The sequence below is a fragment of the Oreochromis aureus genome, linkage group 17 (genome assembly GCF_013358895.1).
Source record: "Oreochromis aureus strain Israel breed Guangdong linkage group 17, ZZ_aureus, whole genome shotgun sequence".
Lineage (NCBI taxonomy): Eukaryota > Metazoa > Chordata > Actinopteri > Cichliformes > Cichlidae > Oreochromis > Oreochromis aureus.
In genome coordinates, this window is record NC_052958.1 from 39057161 (window position 1) to 39080070 (window position 22910).

The window sequence follows — 22910 nt, forward strand, 5'->3', positions numbered from 1 at the left end:
CCACATCAGCAGCAGTTAAGCTATGCTCTGGTGAATGGCTTTCCCCCACCCCGTGCTGACACAAAATGTTTAGATGATTCTTTAGATTTCCCTGATCAACAACAGCCTGTGCTCCAGACCATTACTTTAACCAGTTGTTAACAGTAATCTGCATTAAGCTTAAGGATGCTCAAATTCAGTACAATGACATATGAGATGAAGTAAAATAGGTAAATAGAGATGGACCTATCCGATATTACGTATCGGTATCGGTCCGATACTGACCTAAATTACTGGATCGGATATCGGCGAAAAATAAAAAATGTAATCCGATCCATTAAATATCAAAAAAGCATCTCACAAAATTTGCAACACGGCGTAACTCGGCTCATAACCGTAGCACGTCGGAGCATTATGCATCACGTGATAGAGCGGCTGTGTGTATTTGTAGCCTCGCTACCAAACCGGCATTTCATCTCCGAGGAAGTTATCCCAGAGAGAAGTAAAGCAAGTGTGTAAGTTCATCTCTGAATGTTTGTAAAGCGTTCCCATGTTAAGCTTAACAACTGATATATGGAGCAACTGCCTCTCTCTCTCCCTCTGCTGCTGCTACTTCAATCGTGAAAGTGATCAATGATCAGCTGATCGGCTTTTCTGACCGCGGTCAAGTGAGCCCTCACTTACGAAGTCACAGTCAAGCTAGCCGCCCCGCCAGCCGCACCTAAAATGTGGTTGCACTACTCTTACGTATATTACGGTACGGATGAAGACCGGCTTAGAAATGCAGTCTTTTGTGTCCTGACACTATTTTACTTCAATATCCACTCCCAGTTTTGGTTCATCTCCACTTTTCACCCCATAATCCACAACCAAAATTACTGTACGATTCAGCGAAAATTAACAATAACATTTACCCAATATACAGTACTGTACTTTTAATATCTTCAACTTTGACCTCAGATTACAGGAAAACTGTAAGAGGTGACGCAGATATTTCACTGGATTCTGACTCTGGGTGACCCCCACTCTTCACCCTGTCATCCACAGACAAATTTACTGTACGGTTTTTGAGAAAATTGATAGTAAACTTTGCACAATGTACTCTACTGTACTCTATATATTCAAATCTTTCACCTCAGATTACAGGAAAACTGTAAGAGGTGACACAGATATCTCACTGGATTCTGACTCTGGGTGACCCCCACTCTTCACCCTGTCATCCACAGCCAAGTTTACTGTACGATTTTCCTGAAAATTGATAGTAAACTTTGTACATTTTACTCTACTGTACTCTATATATTCCCATCTTTGACCTCAGATTACAGGAAAACTGTAAGAGGTGACGCAGATATTTCACTGGATTCTGACTCTAGGCCATCTCCACTCTTCACCCTGTCATCCACAGACAAATTTACTGTACGGTTTTTGAGAAAATTGATAGTAAACTTTGCACAATGTACTCTACTGTACTCTATATATTCCCATCTTTGACCTCAGATTACAGGAAAAGTGTAAGAGGTGCCGCAGATATTTCACTGGATTCTGACTCTAGGTGACCCCTACTCTTCACCCTGTCATCCACAGCCAAATTTACTGTACGGTTTCTGAGATTGCTGTGTTAACAGAGTATGACAAAGGCTAAGAAAATATACTGCCTAAAATAATATCAAATTTAAACAAGTAATTACAAAATTGCCACACCTGCTGTTATTGCCAGGTGTTCGATAGAGCATTATTTAGTCATAAAAAATACATATCATTGACATATCAACAGTAAAAGAAATATTAAATATTATAAAATATTGTATGAAATCTATACAGATGTTTGAAGGTATAATGCAAAGCATGTTTGTTTCTTATGGCTTACAGATGTGTTTGCCTTTAACATAATTTACATTTCATTTATACAGTTTCACAGACGAAACAATAAAATAAGTTTCCTGAACTGTTCTTCATGGCCCAAATTTTGAATCCTTTTGAGGGTGATGCATTATCCATGAAGGTGGGCAATTTGTTCATTGATCTCTGACCCTCGCTGACTCTGACGCCTCCTAATTCTGCTTCAGCCTTGCTGATTAATTTGTTCTTCCTTTTGGCATCCCTGTCACTGATGCTGTCACCAGTTGTACACATCTCTGCTTGTCCACCAGTCTAATCTGTAATTCAGGTGAACCCAGAATTACCTGTATCTTTGTAATGTTTCAAAAAATATACACTATATGTTGATGTGCATTGTCCCACCTTTCTTTCCTTTATAAGTAAGAATCTCTATGGTTTTAATGACAATTCATATACAGATTGCGGATGACATTTTATTCAACACTCAAATAAGTTCCTCACCAGCATACTGTAGTACAATTTCAGCCCACCGTTAATAAACCCATCCAATGCAGCGTTATCAGAGAAATTATGCAAGTGTTATGTTTGTATGTACTAGTAATCTATTTATCATTTATCATGACTCCTGCTCTGATGATTATTTTCTTCTCCTTCTGTAATTTTAATAGATAAAGGATGTTGAACATTAAGCTCCAAACAGGATGAATGAGGAAGACCACAGAGGAGAATCGTGGATGTAGTGAAAGAATACATGCAGATGGTTTTTTTCATGGTGGAGGAGCAACTTCTGATACCATCTTAAAGAAAAAACACATAAAATTGAAGAGTAAAAATAATGACAACAATATGTCTAAATTTTGTATTAATTTTTAGAGCAAATGCAGTCTTGTCATGGTCAGAGTTGCCCACTCATATTTAACTAATTCAAATAAAATTACTGAATTTAAATGCTTATGTTCTAATAAAAGGCATTGTTTAATACTTCTGCCATGACAACCCAAATAAATCAATGAGAGGGAACGGAAGATTAGTCATCAGGCAAGGTTTACTGTTCATTTACCATGCCTTGATAAAAGTAAGCTTAACAAAAGAAAAAGGCTGGGGACGAGAACCGGGCGGCTGAGCCAGATCAAAGACATTACTAAAACAAAAAGATGCCAACAGCTTCCCTAAAGTGGAAATCAAATAATATGCAAAACAAAAGGCCTGTGTAGCTGCTTGACACATAAGGTCAGTCACAGGATACAAAAGTGTCATCACCTGCCTAACCTAGTGTTTTTAACACTTAAAGCTCATTTGAATGTGTTTGGGGTACTCCGATCTTATCTGTCCAGCCTCACACCCAAACACTCTATTCACACACACAGACACCTACTAACAAAAGTTCAAAGACAGTCAGAAGCCAACCTGGCCTGGGAGCTGTTTTTTTAAATTATCCCAGGCAAGCGATTGGTCTACTGTTCCCCAGATCAGCCAATAGAGACGTGCCAATTACCTTTGCATTGGACAATAGAATGAGGCTTGACACCTGAAAGACAAGAGTAACAGAAAACACAGAGCTGGATGCCATGGCATGCAACAGATGTTGTTCCATGCTTATTTTTGATTGTCTCAGTAAATATGTTAAGTGCACAAACGTTGAAAATCTAACTCACTCACTTGTCCAATAGAAAATAATATTTTCCTCTTTGTTTGTTAATTTTCATGTTACTATAAGTAATAGTAGTCTTAGAGGTATAAAACAATTTTCAATTCTCATAATTTATATGAAAGTCTTTAATCACATCTTTTACAATATATTTTAAGCAATATGCTTTTGTCTTTTTCTCTGACACTCATTGTCTTTAACATTAATATTATGAATTACCTATACAATATCTTGCCTTTTGATTGCAGGTTTCATACATTTTTTTGTTTTTTTCATACTGTAACTCATAGAAATATTTCTGCCAATACTATTTTGATTATATTTTATACATGACATTAAAAGGTTGTACATTGCCTTAACATTTTTTAGTTTTTGCTTCATTATTAGAATTAAATTAGTATTTTTTGTTAATTCAATGCAAACTGATGTGTGGGACAAGAGTCACATGACATATAGCCAACCCACCTGTGATCTTTCGGTATTTATTGAGTCGTTGCATCGTATGGACAGATAACGTAGCTTTCATTGCGACAGGAAACGGTTATATGTGGTTACGCTGTCATTACATATACTTATTATTAGTACACTGAACTTTTCTTCGAGGCCTACGTGGACAAAAATTTTCGGTTTACCCACCAACAATAAAATGGAAAGGTGAGTAATTAACACTAAAAATTGGACTATTAACAAGAAACGAGAACATTCTAGCCATTTAATGCCAGTTATTTTCCTCAGTCTAATTATAGAAAATTGTTTTAGATTGTTTGCGCTTTGTATATAGTCTTCGTCCAGAAATGTGTCTAAAATCATAATTTTTAGAATTTGAAAACTTTAATAATATTGATATACTAACCGATGGAGAGCATATATATATAGAAATATAACATATACCTAAGATTAGATTTTGTACTCTTAGGCGTACATTTAAAAGTAACACACTCCATTTAAGCATAGTTAAAACTTTTGATGTTGTATCTTTTTTTAAATATAAATATTCATTAAGAAAAAGAAGTGATAACACATTGAGATAATTGAAAGATACGTAACATTTTGTAGTACGAAAAAATACGTTAAAACAAAATCCATGTTTGGTTGAATTAGTTGTAAAACAACCATAATAAGTAACACTGTTCACCATGATAAATAACTCATCTCACAAAAGTCTTTTTGTCACATAAGGTCATAAATTCTCTTTTAAGCATTTGCACTGGGTATTACCAGATTTTAATTTTTCATTGGCTTGACACAATGACTCTTTCATGTCGTTGTGATTGTGATAATGATTGTAAAATACGCTCAGAGCAACGGTCTTTAACAGCTTGTCTTTGTGGTTTAGGAGCCACTCAAAATGTATATCTAACAGAGTATAACATTATTAATAGTAATAAATCAGGTAGGGAATGTGTATTATACACAGTGAATTAGTGCTTGTGTTTTTTAACTATAGTGTTGATTACAGTAATTTGCACTGTGAATTTTAAAACTTAGAACTTAGTGATAGTGTATTAGCAAATAAACATTAAAAAGGACTGTGTTAGTTAGCACTTGTATGTCCAAAAATCTAACTGCTACCAGTTATGTTGTTGGCATAGAAAAATGCACCAAAAAGATTTTTCCGCATCATGCGTTTTGGACATCACTAGAGTGTGGGTACTTGGAGTGCCCCAAAATGTTTTCTGAAGTCTATTAAACTTAAATGAAGAGTTCACATTTATGCTGTTTCATATGTTATTGTTGATCAGCATTGCAAGGTTGATCTCAGGATAACAGATATGTTCATATGGTTTGTTTTTCTTTGTATTAATTTTCATTTGTCTCAAAATTTCAGGACCTGCACTTTTTCAGTTTTTGGAAAGGCAAGTAATTTAACAAAAAATAATGTGATACATTATTGTGGTGTGATACAGATTGAACAAAGATGTGTTAATGTCACTGTTCTCTTTTACATAAAAGGCACGGACAATTTCAAAATCCCTGCCAAATATATTAGAGGTCATTCACAAGTATGCTGAACCCGGGACCAGTCTAAAGACCTACAGTATTCACAAAGTGCATGGCTTTTGGGAAAATGTCTCAAGAGATTTGGGAGTGCCTAATACATGTCTTAATAGGAAAAAAATTCTCAAAGCAGTCCTGCAGTATGAAAAGGTAAGCAATGTTTTTTCACAAAGTATTTATATTTATTCCATTTAAAAAAATTTTTTAAAAAAAAGAACAGATATTTCTTTGGTAGAACTTCCGGTAATAAAAATTATTATGCAAAAATCAAATATTTTTACAGACCACATCAGGGGTAGAGGGTCCCTTACTACAGACTGATTTTCCTACTGCAGAGACAACACTTGGAGATGATGTTCCTTCCATTGTAAGAAATGTGTCATACACTTACTGTCAGATTTAAAATTTTGAAGCCATTATGACAACCTTATCCAGCTATAGTAGAGATCCAGCTTTTTAGATACAAATAAAACAAATTCACTCCAAAATGTCATCTTTAAAATAATTTAAATCTTGAAACAGAGTAATAATGAGTCATATGGAGAGCAAGAAAGTAGATTACAATAGGCTTAACAGCAAGTAAACACATATCAAAGCAAATCACCAAACCATGCGGTGTAGAGCCTTAAGCACCCCCACAGGACAGCCTCACAAAGACCTGAGTGTCATATCTGACCTCCATTTTAAAGGAGTAACCAACTCATCCTCCTGCTGCTGACTAACTTTTCACTCCTTGTCTTCCACCCTTCTAATTTCTCCATTTGATCTTGTTATTGCCCAATCAAGTTCCAAAATCTGAATCAGAATATTACTTTATCATTTACAATAATTATAGTACTATATTCCTTTGCTGAATATTTTTTCCCTTATAAAACCGTCATTACATAGTGATTCCTTTCAAAATATTTTGTAATAATGTATGTTAACAAAGACATACAGATATTTCAGTCTAATTGTTATGTTTTAATTAATTTGTGATTCGTTAGAATGAGGAAGACGTTGTTGCGCCAAAGTCTCCACAATCTGTAGGAAATGTACCTTTACCTTCAAGAAAAGAGGTAATTATTTGTATATTATTTAGTATTACATTGTGATACCTTGGAAAAACATTAATTTGTAAATTAACGAAAACGCTTTCTCTTCCCAGGATGCACTTCAAAAAACTGCAGAGAGCGGCATCCATACCCCAGACACACAATCCCTCGAGAGTGACTCTAAATCTTCATCTTCAAATGCAAATGCTAAGGTAATTTCATAACTTTTGCTGTTTTTAATGCACAACAGAGAAAGAAAACACGGAGTTTATATTTTTGTTAAACACTATCAGGATGTAATTATTATATTAAAAATTTTGTCTTTTTAAATGTAATCCAAAGTTTAAATTTAAAGTTAAAATCTTTTTGTGATGATCTTTAGAGGTAAAATAAATATTTCTTAGTCATATTCACTTACTTGTACTATGGGTTCATTAGTGAAATTGTAACATAATGATGCTGTTTCATAGAGACACTGTAGTGACAAACATTGAAAGTATTTATATATTTTTTTGAAATATATATCTGTATGTTGCAGAGGAATGAATCAGATGAATCAGCTAAGGTCAACACAGACAGTAGCAGTTCAGGAGAAAGATTTTTCACATCTGGTTTGCCACAGCAGAAAACTTTCTTTTTCATAAATGAGAATGAATGGAAGGAGTTACGGCAACATCAGTCAGGAAGACTATTTAAAGGACTGCAGTGGACAAATATAATTGCCAGTGGAATCAGAACCCTTAATCCGTACTGCAGTTTTGGATTTCGGAGACACAGTGTGAAAAAACTCTCTTCAAGATCAAAGGCACCGGTTTTCAGGTGTATGGGGTACTGCAGATTTCAGGACTGCCCTGTCACTGTGGATGTGGTGGTTTATGATGAAGAGACACTGAAAGCAGAAGTCGTTTTTAAAGGAGGTGAGGTCTGCCATAATAACAAAGAGCTGAAAAGGCAGCCTGTGTGTGCACAATCACGTCAAAGTACTGGAGAACTCCTCAAAAACAAATTACCAAGGAGCTTGTACTTGGAGTCTTTACAGAAAGTGCCACAAAAGCTGATCCAACCTGGCAACAGGGATGATGCTCCAACAAAAGAAGTCTTGAAAAACATTGCATGGTCTGAAAGAAAAGCCAGTAGAGCAGATCCCAACGAGTTGATGAGCTTACAAAAGATAATTCAACAGTATCAGGACACTGAAAAGGATGTACTGCAGAAGATTCTGATGCATCCAAAGGGCATAATGCTATGGTCTAAGAAAACCTTGTCAGTTTTTCATCAAAGATGCAAAGAAGACATTGTGTACTTTGATGCCACTGGAAGTATAATAAGAAAAGAAAGTGCTGGAAGGCCACCATATTATGTGTATGAGTTGGTTGTCAGAAACCCGTCCAAAGGTGCTTCTCCTCTTCCAGTTGCTACATATGTCACATGTGACCACACTACTGCCTCTGTGACATACTTCTTGCAGGCCTTTCAGACTGATCTGGTAAGAGCATTTGGTAATTGGGCCTACAACAGGCCTGTCATGTTCATGTGTGATGGATCCCTAGTACTCCTTCGATCCATTTCCATGACATTCTGCAGAACAAGTCTAGAGGATCTGCTGCAGAAGTACTATGTCTTACTCACTGGCCAGCATTCAGCACAGCAATTCAACATTCCCATTCTTCATCGATGTTTGAGCCATGTCATGAAAATGCCAAGGACCTTTGCAAAAACAGTGAGTACATTTATATCAATAATTAAAAAAGAATACAAGATTTGTAATGTAAAGGCCCTACTAACAGTGATTTCATTCGTTCATTTTCCCAGCATTCCAGAGAACTACAGGCTTGGAATGCATGTGTTTGGGCTCCTTGCATGCTGTGATAACTTAAAAGACATGGATGATGTTGTCCATAGTGCAGCAATAGTGTTTTGCAGTCCTTGTAGTGGAAGGAACGTAACAAAACACTACAACAACTTGAAAATCCTTATGCAAAAAAGGGGGACCCTGGATTTGGATGAAAAGACTGTGATTGCTGAGGACTACAAGGTTAGCTAAGATTTATTATTTAAGTAATCTTATTAATAACTTTTTACTTGTGTATGTCCCAAATGAATTAATGAATTTAAATTATTAAAATATATATATATTTTAAACCACAATAACATTACATATAATTAATTTCTCTTTGCTTTGATAACTTACTGAATATAGATATATATCTGTTTTACAGACTGATGTTCAGAATGCCCCTTGAAGACCCATTTCCAGGCAATTGTTGACAATGCAACACTGGACTGTGAGGGTGAAAGAAACATCTTTCATGCACCCAAATTTATTGCCGGTCTGGTAAATCACCTTCTACCACATGCAACTTTGTGGTCATCAATGATGCTCGGTACATTTTTTTTGTTGTATTACTATCATAAATTGTCATTTATTAATAAATGTAAATGTGATAAATGTTGAATTATCTATTTTAATTATGTTTTGAATTACTTGTATTCTTTTTAGGGGATCTTGGACATCATGGTACTGGTCCTGCTTACCAGCAGCTCAGTAAACTCTATAGTGACATTCAGCAATCCAAGAACCAGGTATCATAGCGAGAAGAATAAGTGAAAAAGAAACATAAATTGTATATAAATTTACAATCCATAGATACTGACTTAAACAATGTACTATTGCATTTAAGAATTTTACACAAGACAACAGAACCCAAGGAATCATGGAGAAAAGCCAGTGGGATTTGAAAAAAATCCGTATCCAGAGAAGGAGACTGACAAGGCTTGATGACTTTGTGGAAATTTATCAAAAATGCATGATGCCCTCCTGCTTGAATATGCAGACATGAAAAATCAAGACAAAAGGTATGAATAACTTCCTAATAATGAAAATGATGTTTTATACAAATAGAACAAGAAACTAAGAAAAAGTGAAAACATTTGGCTATGACTGTAGAATTAAGAGTTGATAAAATAAGTAAGCACTAAAAGTATGTATGTGTAATCAACAGTCTTTTCGCGTGGAAATGGAGAAATGGAAAGACAAACGCATTAAACGGAAAGGTGTGTACGTGTCACCGTTAGTGACTGAACTGCCACTGAAGAAAAAGAAAACTGAGGTAAGTCATCATGTTCCCATTATTTTCAATAATTAAACCTTGTGATGTCCTCCCGATTGCCATACTCCTTTTGTCCTCTGGGGTAAAGCGTCTGCTTTGACTATTTATAAAGCATCAATTATAAATTATAAATTATCATCCGTGGAATACAGTTTTATCAAACTGTATTCCAACTGATTACCTGAAATTTTTATGTTTTTTGACAATGTATTACACCTAGGCATGGGCCTTAGTGAACCCCCACTTTAATGACAAAAAATGCATGTCCGTAGGTGACACAAGTGCCGGAGGAAGCTCAGGTTTTTTGCTTTTTGCTGGTCACACCATGTACAGCTTTGTTTTCAGCAGTTGTAGGCCAAGGGCATATGAATTAAACAAGCTTTCAAGGGTGATCATTGTCTTTGGAGACCTACTGTATTAAGCACAGCTCGCGTGCCCTGACTGCAGGCAAGCAAGTTTGCAATCGTACACTAGCATGTTCTCTGTACAGCTGGACCGGGCATCACATACTGCCCATGTTTTTCTCTCATAGTTCCTCTGTTTACTTGGGATGTAATGTTGGACAGAGTCCTTTAAGGGGACTAGGCACTCATACACAGTCATATCAGTGCCTGTATGGTACACCAACAGCAGGACAGATGCTCACTCGTTACATACATCTCAAATCAGAACAAGTTTGTGTCATTGATGACCATATTCTATTGTCTATTATATTCTATTATATAAAGTCATTCAAAAATGTTATCTGTTAACAGATAAAAGGGAAGACCACTGTTCAAACCTTTAAACAGGAACAGCACAAACAACATGATGCTCGTCAAAACCAGGTATTTTTAGATATGTTTTTAAAGTCTGCATTTATGTTTTGTGTGTTATTGTCATAAATGACTCTGAAAATTGACATGTGTCTATCTTTGTAGGATAAGAGCCAGGAACAAATAGCCGTTTGCCAAAAAATAGCAACATACATGGCTAATAAAGTGTCGGTCACAGTATGGAAAGGAGATTTATGTGCCTTCAAAGTGGATGCAATTGTGAATGCAGCTAATGAAAGTCTCTCTCACATGGGTGGACTTGCAAAGGCCCTGTCTGCTACTGGAGGACGTACTATCCAAGCAGAGAGTGATGTCTTCATTGCCAAAAATGGCAAAATAAAGGCTGGACAAGTTGCAGTTACCACAGCAGGCAAACTACCTTGCATGAAGCTGATTCATTTGGTAGGCCCGTGTCTGCAGAATGACCCCACAGTGCACATGATATCCCATGCAAAGAAACTTTTAACTAAAGGTATTTTGAATGTCATGACATGTGCAGAAGAGCACAAATTTTCATCTGTTGCCATTCCAGCAGTGAGCTCTGGATTATTCAACTTTCCAGTCTCAATTTGTGCTGATGTTGTAGTCACCACAATCAAAAAGTACATTAAACATAAGAACCCCACAAGTCCTCCATTTGAAATACACCTGGTAAACAACGATGATCCAACCGTGAAGGAAATGGAAAGGGCCTTCAAAGAGATCCTTTTGGAGCCACTCTCTGATGTCAGGAGGACAGTGAGTACACCCATTTTTAAAGTATAATTGTTATCTTTAGTGTTAGAAAAAAATGATAACAATCAGCATGAATAAATAATTATTATGAAATAACAAGTGAAATTGAAGAATTATCGCATCTTTGATGCATAGAATAACCCTTTTCAAATTGTGCAATAAAAATTAGGCCACAAAAAGTAGCAGTCATTAAATACATTCAGGCTATGTTGTTCTTCTTCATTTGTTATGATTTTGTAAGCCAACAAACACCACACTTAGTTAGTATTATGTGAAATATATCAGCATTAATAACGTGTAATTCATGCAAAGGTAATGCCATGTTTTCCTTAATAAAACATTACTTAAAATGATCACAGCAGTAACAAATATTTTCTTTTAAATTCAACCCACAAATCGAGGGGCCAGAGGATTCTCCATCTACACTGGAAAGGACAGAGCACCTTGAGAGAAACACAACCGGTCTAACAAAGGACACTGCATCACAGGTGATGTTTCACAAACAAACTCTAATTCAAAAACTATGTCATGTGTTTGAAAAACCAAGTTTGTTAGTACATATTTTTGTAATTATATATTAGATTTTATTATGTGCTGTATGTATGTATGTGTTGATGAATGAAAATTACAGATCACAGAAAAATGACAAATGTCAGTCCAACAATAAATGTAACATTTACAAGTTACTGGCCTTAATTTTACAAGAACAACAGTAACTGACTCAATTTTTAATTTCTTATTGTAGTTTAACATCTCAAATAAATTACATTAAAATCTATGTCAAATTTGGAGATGTTTTCGTGTTGTTGCGTCAGGTACATAAAATACTTTTAAAAATTACATTTAAAACCTCTCCTAAGAAGAATTTTTAGAACTTTATTTAGTTACTATTGTCTTGTTGAAACACAGGTCGCATATTTGTGGAAACAACAGGAAACGGAAGTTGTTGTTTCTGTGGTCCCATCTCAGATTAGAGGTAACAACTTTGTCATACGTCACAGTGAGTTCCTGACCCTTAGACCACACAGCTGGCTTGTTGGAGAGGTATGTAATCCAGGTATTAACCCCCCTTCCCCCCAAAAGTACTGCATAAGGATAACGTTAAAGCTGGGGCAGAACATTAGTTGTTCCCTACACATTCAGTAAGTACTGCTTTAGATCTACATTCCAGGCATATCCTCATGACTGAATACTGAGTATACGTAAGTAAAAAACTCTTTATTAACCTTTGTATTCAAAAAATTTATCATGTTTACAAAGTAATAAAAGTTTATTTATTATACTCCTCAGGTCATTGAAAGTCTCCTGCACCACTGGGCCATTAGGCTGAATCTGGGGAATAATATCTACATTATGAACCACTACACGAGCGGTGTGATCCTCTATGGAGAGAGAGAACTAATCAGGAGACAAAGCTTGTCCAAGGTAAATTTTTATTTCATATATTCTAGAATTCAGTTTTTTTAAATTTTATTAATCTCTTGATATAAATGAAAAAAGTATTGTTGCAAATTTGTAATTAATTCCTAATATGTCACAGGTGAACTTTGACAACTACCGAGCCATTTTATCCTTTGTGAACATTGGAAATGTACACTGGAAGTTTCTGGTTAGTACAAGCAGCATTTCTGTGAAAAAAAAGTTTGTTTCAATAAAACATTCTTCATAATTTATGTACTTTTTAAATTTATATATCTATCGCAGTACATAAATGCAGATGACAGCTGTCTGTATTTGGTCGATCCTTCAAGAAACTCTTTGGAGCAGGAAGAGTCTGACCGTGCAGCCAAAAGATTCCGGTAATTATGCGTTATTACATGTATAAAATAATAACATAAAATATTTGGTACTCTGTAATGCCATTAGAAAAGTGACAGGAGGACAGAGGATGTCTTTTTCTATAGGTGAACATATGGTTGTAGATGAAAGTGTAATAAAATCCATGGTTATCAGTTCTTGAAAGAAATAAAAAAAATTACTTCAAAATTACACACATATGTAATTTTAAATAATAAAAATACCCTGACAGTGTTTAAGCAGTGAGACATTTGACACAGTTAACATTTGTAGATTTCAAAGAACATGTTATTATTTTTGATACTTCATGTAACATAATCTAGAGCACAGGGCTTTCTGACACGCCATTAAAAACACATTGATATGTGTCTATGTGATTTATGAAAAAGTACAGAATGTTCTTTTTCTGTGTGACTTTTATCTTTCATTTCTATATAAATGTCATGTACATTATGTTCACACAGTGAATACTTCAAAATGAGAAGGACATGCTACAACAAAACAGACTGGGTGAATGTGAGACTTCGAGGAGGAGTACTGACACATCCATTTCAACGTGATGGTTCTAGCTGCGGAGTAATGGTCATCATGGTATGGTACCACATTAAAGCAATAATATTGTTCTGTAAAATTAGATAAGAAGATAAGTTAAAATAATCTCAAAAGGTTAAACTATTTAAATAGGAAGTGTAACATTTGCAGATGTTTTCAATTAAATTTTATTTTTTGTTTTCATTTCAGATGGCCAAAGCAGTAATGGAAGCATTCCCAAATAAACCAGAAATGACATTTTTGATGACAAAAAAAGAGATGGCCCAGGCACGAAGGACATTTGCACAGACAATACTTGAGGCCTCAGGTGTGTAATCTCTTTTCAAATGGACATATTTGTTTGTGTCAAACTGATTGACACTAACATATATATATATATTTTTATGTTTTAGTATTTGACAGTGACACCAACTGTGCCATGTGTGCAACAGCGAAACCACCCAATCCAGGACCCTCCATCACTGACTGGGTATAGTGTTTTTAAAAAATAGTTTTATGTTATCTACAACAAAGTATTTGACTCTGTGTTGTTAAGGATTGTAATTTATGAAATCATAGAATTATTTACTTCATGTGTTTATGAAAACACATATGTTATTTGTTTACAGATCCAGTGTGATAACTGCAACTGCTGGTTCCATTCTGAATGCCTGGACATGACAAATGAACAGCTCAGCAGCGCTCAGAAGACAGAGTGGAAGTGTGTGCTTTGTGTAACCTAATTCCACATGCAGTGAAAGCTACTAGAATAATCTGCTTATAGTTATTATTGGTGTTTTGAGGAACACATGTGTAAAACACAATAACATTCTTGCTTTGAGCACGTATTTTAAGTATTTCCTTTTTGATTTTTTGGGTTGATTTGTGTGATGACAGATAATGAATAACAATATATCAAAAATGTATAATAGTAATCTGAGAAATCTGTAATATGAGAAATGTAATTTCTCATCCCAACCGGTCACAGCAGATGGCCGCCCCTCCCTGAGCCTGGTTCTGCTGGAGGTTTCTTCCTGTTAGAAGGGAGTTTTTCCTTCCCCCAAAGTGCTTGCTCATAGGGGGTCATATGATTGTTGGGTGTTTGTATGTATGTGTTATTGTAAGGTTTAAGTTATTATGTAAAGTGCCTTGAGGTGACTATTGTTGTGATTAAGCACTGAATAAATAATGTCTAAAACTAAAGTTGCTACTTGAGGTGCTGTGTCAATGATGTTTTGAAAATTTAAATTTTGTGTGGAAAGAAATTTCTTGTAGTTAAGTAAATACTTGAATGAACTCATTTTGTTCAGTAATAGATTAGGATTTAATTTAATCAGAAAATAGTACAGTAATTTGGGTAAAGTTCACTATTGATTTACTAGAAAACCGTACAGTAAATTTGGGTGTGGATGACAGGGTGAAGAGTGGAGATGGCCTAGAGTCAGAATCCAGTGAAATATCTGCGTCACCTCTTACAGTTTTCCTGTAATCTGAGGTCAAAGATGGGAATATATAGAGTACAGTAGAGTACATTGTGCAAAGTTTACTATCAATTTTCAGGAAAACCGTACAGTAAATTTGTCTGTGGGTGACAGGGTGAAGAGTGGAGATGGCCTAGAGTCAGAATCCAGTGAGATATCAGTGTCACCTCTTACAGTTTTCCTGTAATCTGAGGTCAAAGATGGGAATATATAGAGTACAGTAGAGTAAAATGTGCAAAGTTTACTATCAATTTTCTCAAAAACCGTACAGTAAACTTGTCTGTGGATGACAGGGTGAAGAGTGGGGGTCACCCAGAGTCAGAGTCCAGTGAAATATCTGTGTCACCTCTTACAGTTTTCCTGTAATCTGAGGTGAAAGATGGGAATATATAGAGTACAGTAGAGTAAAATGTGCAAAGTTTACTATCAATTTTCTCAAAAACCGTACAGTAAACTTGTCTGTGGATGACAGGGTGAAGAGTGGGGGTCACCCACAGTCAGAATCCAGTGAAATATCTGCGTCACCTCTTACAGTTTTCCTGTAATCTGAGGTGAAAGATGGGAATATATAGAGTACAGTAGAGTAAAATGTGCAAAGTTTACTATCAATTTTCAGGAAAACCGTACAGTAAATTTGTCTGTGGGTGACAGGGTGAAGAGTGGGGGTCACCCACAGTCAGAATCCGGTGAAATATCTGCGTCACCTCTTACAGTTTTCCTGTAATCTGAGGTCAAAGATGGGAGTATATAGAGTACAGTAGAGTACATTGTGCAAAGTTTACTATCAATTTTCAGGAAAACCGTACAGTAAATTTGTCTGTGGGTGACAGGGTGAAGAGTGGAGATGGCCTAGAGTCAGAATCCAGTGAGATATCTGCGTCACCTCTTATACTTTTCCTGTAATCTGAGGTCAAAGATTTGAATATATAGAGTACAGTAGAGTAAATTGTGCAAAGTTTACTATCAATTTTCTCAAAAACCGTACAGTAAATTTGTCTGTGGACGACAGGGTGAAGAGTGGGGGTCACCCAGAGTCAGAATCCAGTGAAATATCTGCGTCACCTCTTACAGGTTTCCTGTAATCTGAGGTGAAAGATGGGAATATATAGAGTATAGTAGAGTAAAATGTGCAAAGTTTACTATCAATTTTCTCAAAAACCGTAGAGTAAATTTGTCTGTGGATGACAGGGTGAAGAGTGGAGATGGCCTAGAGTCAGAATCCAGTGAAATATCTGCGTCACCTCTTACAGTTTTCCTGTAATCTGAGGTGAAAGATGGGAATATATAGAGTACAGTAGAGTACATTGTGCAAAGTTTACTATCAATTTTCAGGAAAACCGTACAGTAAATTTGTCTGTGGGTGACCCCCACTCTTCACCCTGTCACCCACAGTCAGAATCCGGTGAAATGTCTGCGTCACCTCTTACAGTTTTCCTGTAATCTGAGGTGAAAGATGGGAATATATAGAGTACAGTAGAGTAAATTGTGCAAAGTTTACTATCACTTTTCTCAAAAACCGTACAGTAAATTTGTCTGTGGATCACAGGATGAAGAGTGGAGATGGCCTAGAGTCAGAATCCAGTGAGATATCAGTGTCACCTCTTACAGGTTTCCTGTAATCTGAGGTCAAAGATTTGAATATATAGAGTACAGTAGAGTAAAATGTGCAAAGTTTACTATCAATTTTCTCAAAAACCGTACAGTAAATTTGTCTGTGGGTGACAGGGTGAAGAGTGGGGCTCACCCAGAGTCAGAATCCAGTGAAATATCTGCGTCACCTCTTACAGTTTTCCTGTAATCTGAGGTGAAAGATGGGAATATATAGAGTACAGTAGAGTAAATTGTGCAAAGTTTACTATCAATTTTCAGGAAAACCGTACAGTAAATTCGGCTGTGGATCACAGGGTGAAGAGTGGGGGTCACCCACAGTCAGAATCCAGTGAAATATCTGTGTCACCTCTTACAGTTTTCCTGTAATCTGAGGTCAAAGATTTGAATATATAGAGTACAGTAGAGTGAAATGTGCAAAGTTTACTATCAATTTTCTCAAAAACCGTACAGTAAATTTGTCTGTGGGTGACAGGGTGAAGAGTGGGGCTCACCCAGAGTCAGAATCCAGTGAAATATCTGCGTCACCTCTTACAGTTTTCCTGTAATCTGAGGTGAAAGATGGGAATATATAGAGTACAGTAGAGTAAATTGTGCAACGTTTACTATCAATTTTCAGGAAAACCGTACAGTAAATTCGGCTGTGGATCACAGGGTGAAGAGTGGAGATGGCCTAGAGTCAGAATCCAGTGAGATATCAGTGTCACCTCTTATACTTTTCCTGTAATCTGAGGTCAAAGATTTGAATATATAGAGTACAGTAGAGTAATTTGGGTAAAGTTTACTATCAATTTTCTCAAAAACCGTACAGTAAATTTGTCTGTGGATGACAGGGTGAAGAGTGGGGGTCACCTAGAGTCAGAATCCGGTGAAATATCTGTGTCACCTCTTACAGTTTTCCTGTAATCTGAGGTCAAAGATTTGAATATATAGAGTACAGTACAGTAATTTGGGTAAAGTTTACTATCAATTTTCTCAAAAACCGTACAGTAAACTTGTCTGTGGGTGACAGGGTGAAGAGTGGGGGTCACCCAGAGTCAGAATCCGGTGAAATATCTGTGTCACCTCTTACAGTTTTCCTGTAATCTGAGGTCAAAAATGAAGATATTATAAAAGTACAGTATTGTATATTGGTTAAATTTTATTGTTAACTTTCTCTGAATTGTACAGTAATTTTGGCTGTGGATCATGGCGTGAAAAGTGGAGATGAACCAAATTTGGGAGTGGATTGTAAAGTAATATAGTGTCAGGACACAAAAGACTGCGTTTCTTAGCCGATCTTCATCCATACCGTAATATACGTAAGAGTAGTGCAACCACATTTTAGGTGCGGCTGGCGGGGCGGCTAGCTTGACTGTGACTTCGTAAGTGAGGGCTCACTTGACCGCAGTCTTTTCTGTCGCGAGTCCGTCTCTCTTCTTTGTTTTTGGCCCACTTCGCGCCAGAAAGAGGAAACCAGCGACTGAACAACAGCAGCACGTTTAAGCTTGATAAGCTGTTGTTAGAATTTATTTAATATTACTTTCTAGACCAGGATCCTTTTCTACGTAGCTGACGGCTGGTAACTGTGCAGGGGCGGATCTAGCAAAGTTTAGCCAGGGGGGCCGATAGGGCATTAACAGGGAAAAGGGGGCACAAAGACATACTTTTCTTTCTTATTCTCATTTAAAATGTCTAGCTTTTAATAAATAATTATCTGAATCTTACACCCAAAGTTTTAATCTGATGTAAAATGTATAGAAGTCCATTACTATATATAGTAACTCTTAAGTCTATTTACCCTAGTAAGCTGTAGTACTTTTTCCTTTGGGAAGATACCATCTGTGCAGTCTGCAATTCTGTAGAAGAAAGATTTTGAATCCATTCAATTATTCTTGAAAAATAATTTATTTCTGTGCATTTTTTTTCACCCTGCAAGTTGATTACATCGATTAAGCATCATGAGGTGGAGGGTGGGTGGTTCCCTTTTTTTTTTTTTTTCTGGGAGTTTGCAACCCTATTAGTTAGTTTGCTTAATATTTCTGCTAAGTACTCTTTAAAATACCAGAATAGGGAGGATGGAGTAGGTTTAAGTTAGGTTTTAAGTTAGGTAAGGTTTATTAGATTGATCAGTGTTGCTGAACTATGAAATATTTTGGGTGCAGTGTATTTTTTACATACAGGTATAACAGAATAGCTTTAGTGTTGTTGTTTATTTAAACTTGAGTATGAACTTATACAAAATGCAGCAAGATATTAAAAAAACAGTTTTATTGATGAAAAAACACACAATATCGGATTCATATCGGTATCGGCAGATATCCAAATTTATGATATCAGTATCGGTATCGGACTTAAAAAAGTGGTATCGTGCCATCTCTAATTTAAACTAATGATGCGCATAGAGGCACTTGACCTGTTTGAAAGACTGCCATCCCATTATGAGCCATTGTTGAGATATAGAGCACACCTATGAAAACAACTATTATGCTGAACCCTGTGTGAAACAGCTGAAAACTACATGATGGAGAAGCTGAGTTGAATATGAAAGTGTAAGTCTTTGCCACTGTGGGCAAAGCACGCAACCACGGTGTGAGGTTGTGTTGCTGTCTCTTCTGAGCTGATGAGCAAGCTACACATTATCAGATCGGGAGCTGGCTGAGAACTCATCAAAGAGAGAGAAACAGAACTATGATAACTCGAGTATGTAGCGTATCCGTGAGTTCAGCTTCGTCTTTCAGATGCGCAGCAGTTTTCCTGCATCTTGACTCATGTGTGTAGAGTGTTCATAGCATCAGCATCATGTTTTTGTTTATTTGTTTTGTTGGGTTGAAAAATAATTAAATAAACTTGTGATCATACTTATGGATCACCATGGCACATATCATCAGCCATATGTTTTAATTATGCAGATGAAAAAAGTGAGTGTGAATGTGCCTGACGTCGCAGTGTGTGCGTGCGTTGTGTAAACGTAATTGTCACAAATTGTGAGAGCGGTGATTCTGCAGGTCACCAGCTAGTGTAAAGAAAAAAAAGAGTAAAAAAGAAACAAAATCTACATTGTAGATGGAAAATCATAGGAAAAAGGTTTTGTGTCTATTAGCCAAGAACAACTACAATCTCATTTTCTGCTTTTAAGAAAGGAGAGTTCAAAAAAAACAAAACAGAGAGTTCTGTGTGTTGGTTAAGCAGTGATAATAATAATGAAAAATGTCTTAGTTTTGTCACTTTCAAATGAAAAGCAGACCTGGATCGATTTTCCACATGCAGCAGTTGGAAGAAAGTTATAGTTTAACATTATTGGAAACATTCAGGCCAATTTCTGGCTAATTTATTTACAGCACCATGTGTCCTTCATCCTCACAAGCGAGCTCTCACTCCTCCCTGAAGACAAGGAATGCAGTTCCAAAGAGCAATAACATGGCAGATAAAGAGACAGCAGCAAAGTCCTGAGCAAAGAGACCCAGCATGCAGCAGCAGTGTGGACAAACAGCAGTGGAGAAGAAGAGCAAACCCATCATCCTGACTGGATGAATGTCACTGTGTTTCCAACAAGCTGCAAAGTCACTGTGCTTGTGAAAAGGACTTTTGAGGAGAACAGAGGAGACTGTTGGAGGTTGACATTTGCCACTTTCGGAGTAAAATGGCAAGAAGAGACAGTGGAACACAGGACAAAGCTGAAGAAGAACTGCCGGCTGTTGGACTGTTGAAGTGGGAGAGGACAACAGAGTGAGAGCAGTAGGTGAGAACACAGAGGAATGCTGTTGTTTAATGTGGGAAATCAAAATTTGGGTTAGCAAACCTGGGGAAAAGAAAACTGACTGCTTAAGTGGAAAATTGAGAAGGAATCTGAAACACTGCAAAAAGAAACATATACAAAATCACACACACAAGCAGAACATGCATTAACCCTACAAACACAAACAAGAGAGCTCATGAAGATTAGACAACATCTTAAGCATGTGAGTCTGTTTATCATCTTGTCCAAGTCACCTCGTGTGATGCAAAGACCAGTGGACTCATAGCACATTAGTTAAAAATGATCAATTAATAGCAGAGAAGTGTGTAGGAAAGGCAGCTTTAAGAACATGCCCTGCTGGAGATGCAGCTCCACAGACATTGATTAAACCTGCCTAATAACAAACACACATGCAATGAAGATCAGCTTGTTATCTCTCATCAGTGTTAAAATAGTGTCAATTTAACAGACACTTGTTATCAAATGCTGAATTTATCCAATGCTGACAGTTAACTCTCTAGGTTGCAGGACAACAGTTTAATTTTTGTGAAAAAAAAAAAAAAAAAAAACAGGATTCTGGTTTGACCAACCAGTGATCAGACAATAAATTTAGTTGTTAATATAGTGAATTGGGAGATGCTTTCTGCCTGATTGATGCAGCACAAGTAATTTACTGTATGAGGGAAATTCTATTTTTGTGATAATATTTTGAACATGCATTTCTGTTGTCCTGTCAACTTAGTGGGTTAATAGGTGATATGCAAATTAGTTGATCGTTCTTAGATTAATGAAAGGTGATTGAATTCTAGCACGAGTGAATGGGATGTGTCGGAGTTTGTTAGAGTGGAGACTCTAAAACACTGAGTTTCCTGTTTTGATGTGCGAGTGAATCCTGTACCCAAAATACACAACTCTGAATACATAAGAACAAACGTTTTTGTGAAATACCTGATGACATGTCACATGTTTTATGATGACGGGGGAAAAGGAAAACTAAATAAAATTTGTGGCCCAAATGAGTAAAAAGTACAGTCCTGGGGATTAAAATTCATAGCTAATGAGACATGAGGCTTATGTTGTGTGTTGTGCGGCTGATGGTTGGTTTGGAGTTTATCTAGCTGATGATTTTTCTTTTGTTGTGAAGTTGAGCCAGCCAGTTAGTATGATGGAATGATAAATCATGCTAATGGTATGATTTACCCTCCTGAGATGAGGAGTGTGTGTCATGACTTAACGAGGCCTTTTTATTTTGATACTTTCACAGTGCACTGAAAGTTTTGTTTGATGATCTCGTTTGAAGCAGATCTGCACGATTAGAACAGAAGCGCTATACAGTGTGTTGTCGAGAAAATTGTTGCAAGTGAGTTTCTCCACACATAGCTGGACTGGCCATCGGGCATACCGGGCATTTGACTGGTGGGCCACTGGCGAATTTTTGTTTTTATGGGCCGATGGATTTTTTTTTATTTTTTATTTTTTTTTAGGAAGGGTGTATATATAATGAAAGGTGTTGGATTGGCCAATTGGTCATGATCGACTCTGGGCTGGACCAATTACAGCCAAGGAGGCCGGATACACCCTCCCCCTTGTTTAGCAATCTTATAGACGAACTAAAGAAAATGGAGAACAGAAAAAGGAAAGGAAGTGTTTATGAAAATATCACTAAATCTGCCATTTATTAATTTTAATATTAATTAATGATCATGTCTCACCTCTAGTGTTCTTGGTCTTAATTTAAGGATTTTCCTATAGCGATTGACAGATCACGTGACTTTCGCGCATTGCATGCCGGGAACTCGAGGCAAAACAATCCAAGTACCGCATCAAATGCAAGCATTTGCAGCACCGCAAAACGTTCATTCTCTGGTTCCAATACCTTCTTGGTTTTTCTTTGCCGCACAAAAAAGGAATGTACAAAACTAAGGAGAACAATGCCGGACCGTACAAAGACAGACTCAATGAAAAGGCAAAGAAAAGATACGAGGAAAAAATCAAAGCAGTGAGAGGGTCAGACCCTTACGAGCACACAGAGTGGACAAAAGACGTTAGCGTGCTGCCCAACTTTCACCACGCTCAGATTTATAATTATAAGGTTCTTGGAGTGAGTGCATACACTCATGAAGTTTTTAGTAACTTCAGGTCACTGCAACAAGCCCAGGTACAGTTTACCGACGGATGGGTACAGGACCTTGAAATGCACCGTGTAGAACGAAAGACCATCGTACAAACAAAGGTAAGTTTACCAGTCTCACAAATCGTCTTCATAAATACACATTCGTTAACCATTTATTAATAGGACCTTTGAGCTCAACGGTAATTAATTAGTAGTGGAAATAATTTCTGGTACGCATTACAGAAATGTAGCAGTGACAATAATATTGTATGTTGTAATCGCACTGGGCAATTAGTGATACAAAACAACTGTTTTATCCTGTGAATAAAAGTATATGTTTTTGTCAATGTACCGTGGTAATAACAGAAGTGAAACGCAATATTGTGTCAGGACAATTCACTATTTATGCACAATAAATAAAGGAGCATAGCGCGACCATTTCTGTTCAGCACCAGACTTGCTTGTAACCTATATCACCAATTATGTTATGAAAAATGACATATT

At 36.6% G+C, this 22910-nt stretch overlaps 2 protein-coding genes and 1 long non-coding RNA gene across 7 annotated transcripts; all 3 read left to right on the top strand.

Annotated features, from left to right (window-relative positions):
• Positions 1-3573: 3573 nt before the first annotated feature.
• Positions 3574-8244, top strand: LOC120433856. Its single transcript, XM_039600811.1, has 8 exons — positions 3574-4120; positions 5295-5322; positions 5420-5614; positions 5748-5831; positions 6451-6522; positions 6612-6710; positions 7037-8185; positions 8224-8244. The coding sequence occupies exons 1-8, from the start codon at positions 4113-4115 to the stop codon at positions 8242-8244; spliced, it is 1656 nt and encodes a 551-aa protein (XP_039456745.1). The 5' UTR covers positions 3574-4112.
• Positions 8245-8739: 495 nt separating this feature from the next.
• On the top strand, positions 8740-9295 carry LOC120434088. The gene is made up of 3 exons (XR_005608942.1): positions 8740-8882; positions 8999-9081; positions 9180-9295. It is a non-coding gene; the product is annotated as an uncharacterized LOC120434088 (long non-coding RNA).
• A 199-nt stretch (positions 9296-9494) lies between these two features.
• Positions 9495-14577, top strand: LOC120433813. Of its 5 annotated transcripts, XR_005608779.1 has the most exons (12): positions 9501-9608; positions 10364-10435; positions 10529-11161; positions 11560-11646; positions 12068-12360; positions 12449-12583; positions 12699-12767; positions 12863-12957; positions 13420-13546; positions 13697-13814; positions 13900-13976; positions 14116-14577. XR_005608779.1 is itself a non-coding variant. In XM_039600721.1 (11 exons), exons 5-11 carry the CDS (start codon positions 12512-12514, stop codon positions 14227-14229), a joined length of 672 nt encoding a protein of 223 aa, XP_039456655.1. In that variant the 5' UTR covers positions 9495-9608; positions 10364-10435; positions 10529-11161; positions 11560-11646; positions 12068-12511; the 3' UTR covers positions 14230-14573. The 5 variants fall into 5 exon arrangements, 2 of the variants coding, with proteins under 2 accessions (XP_039456655.1, XP_039456656.1); XM_039600721.1 differs by having other exon boundaries at positions 9495-9608; positions 12068-12583; positions 14116-14573; XR_005608778.1 differs by having other exon boundaries at positions 12068-12583.
• Positions 14578-22910: the final 8333 nt, after the last annotated feature.

Excerpts from the sequence above, each read along its gene's own strand:
- LOC120433856 (XM_039600811.1), top strand. Across the intron at positions 5,323-5,419 it reads CTTTTTCAGTTTTTGGAAAG|GCACGGACAATTTCAAAATC; the intron begins GCAAGTAATTTA and ends TTTACATAAAAG. Across the intron at positions 5,832-6,450 it reads GAGATGATGTTCCTTCCATT|AATGAGGAAGACGTTGTTGC; the intron begins GTAAGAAATGTG and ends GTGATTCGTTAG.
- LOC120433813 (XM_039600721.1), top strand. The coding sequence starts at position 12,512 with ATGAACCACTACACGAGCGGTGTGATCCTCTATGGAGAGAGAGAACTA. Across the intron at positions 12,768-12,862 it reads ATGTACACTGGAAGTTTCTG|TACATAAATGCAGATGACAG; the intron begins GTTAGTACAAGC and ends TATCTATCGCAG. Across the intron at positions 12,958-13,419 it reads CGTGCAGCCAAAAGATTCCG|TGAATACTTCAAAATGAGAA; the intron begins GTAATTATGCGT and ends ATGTTCACACAG.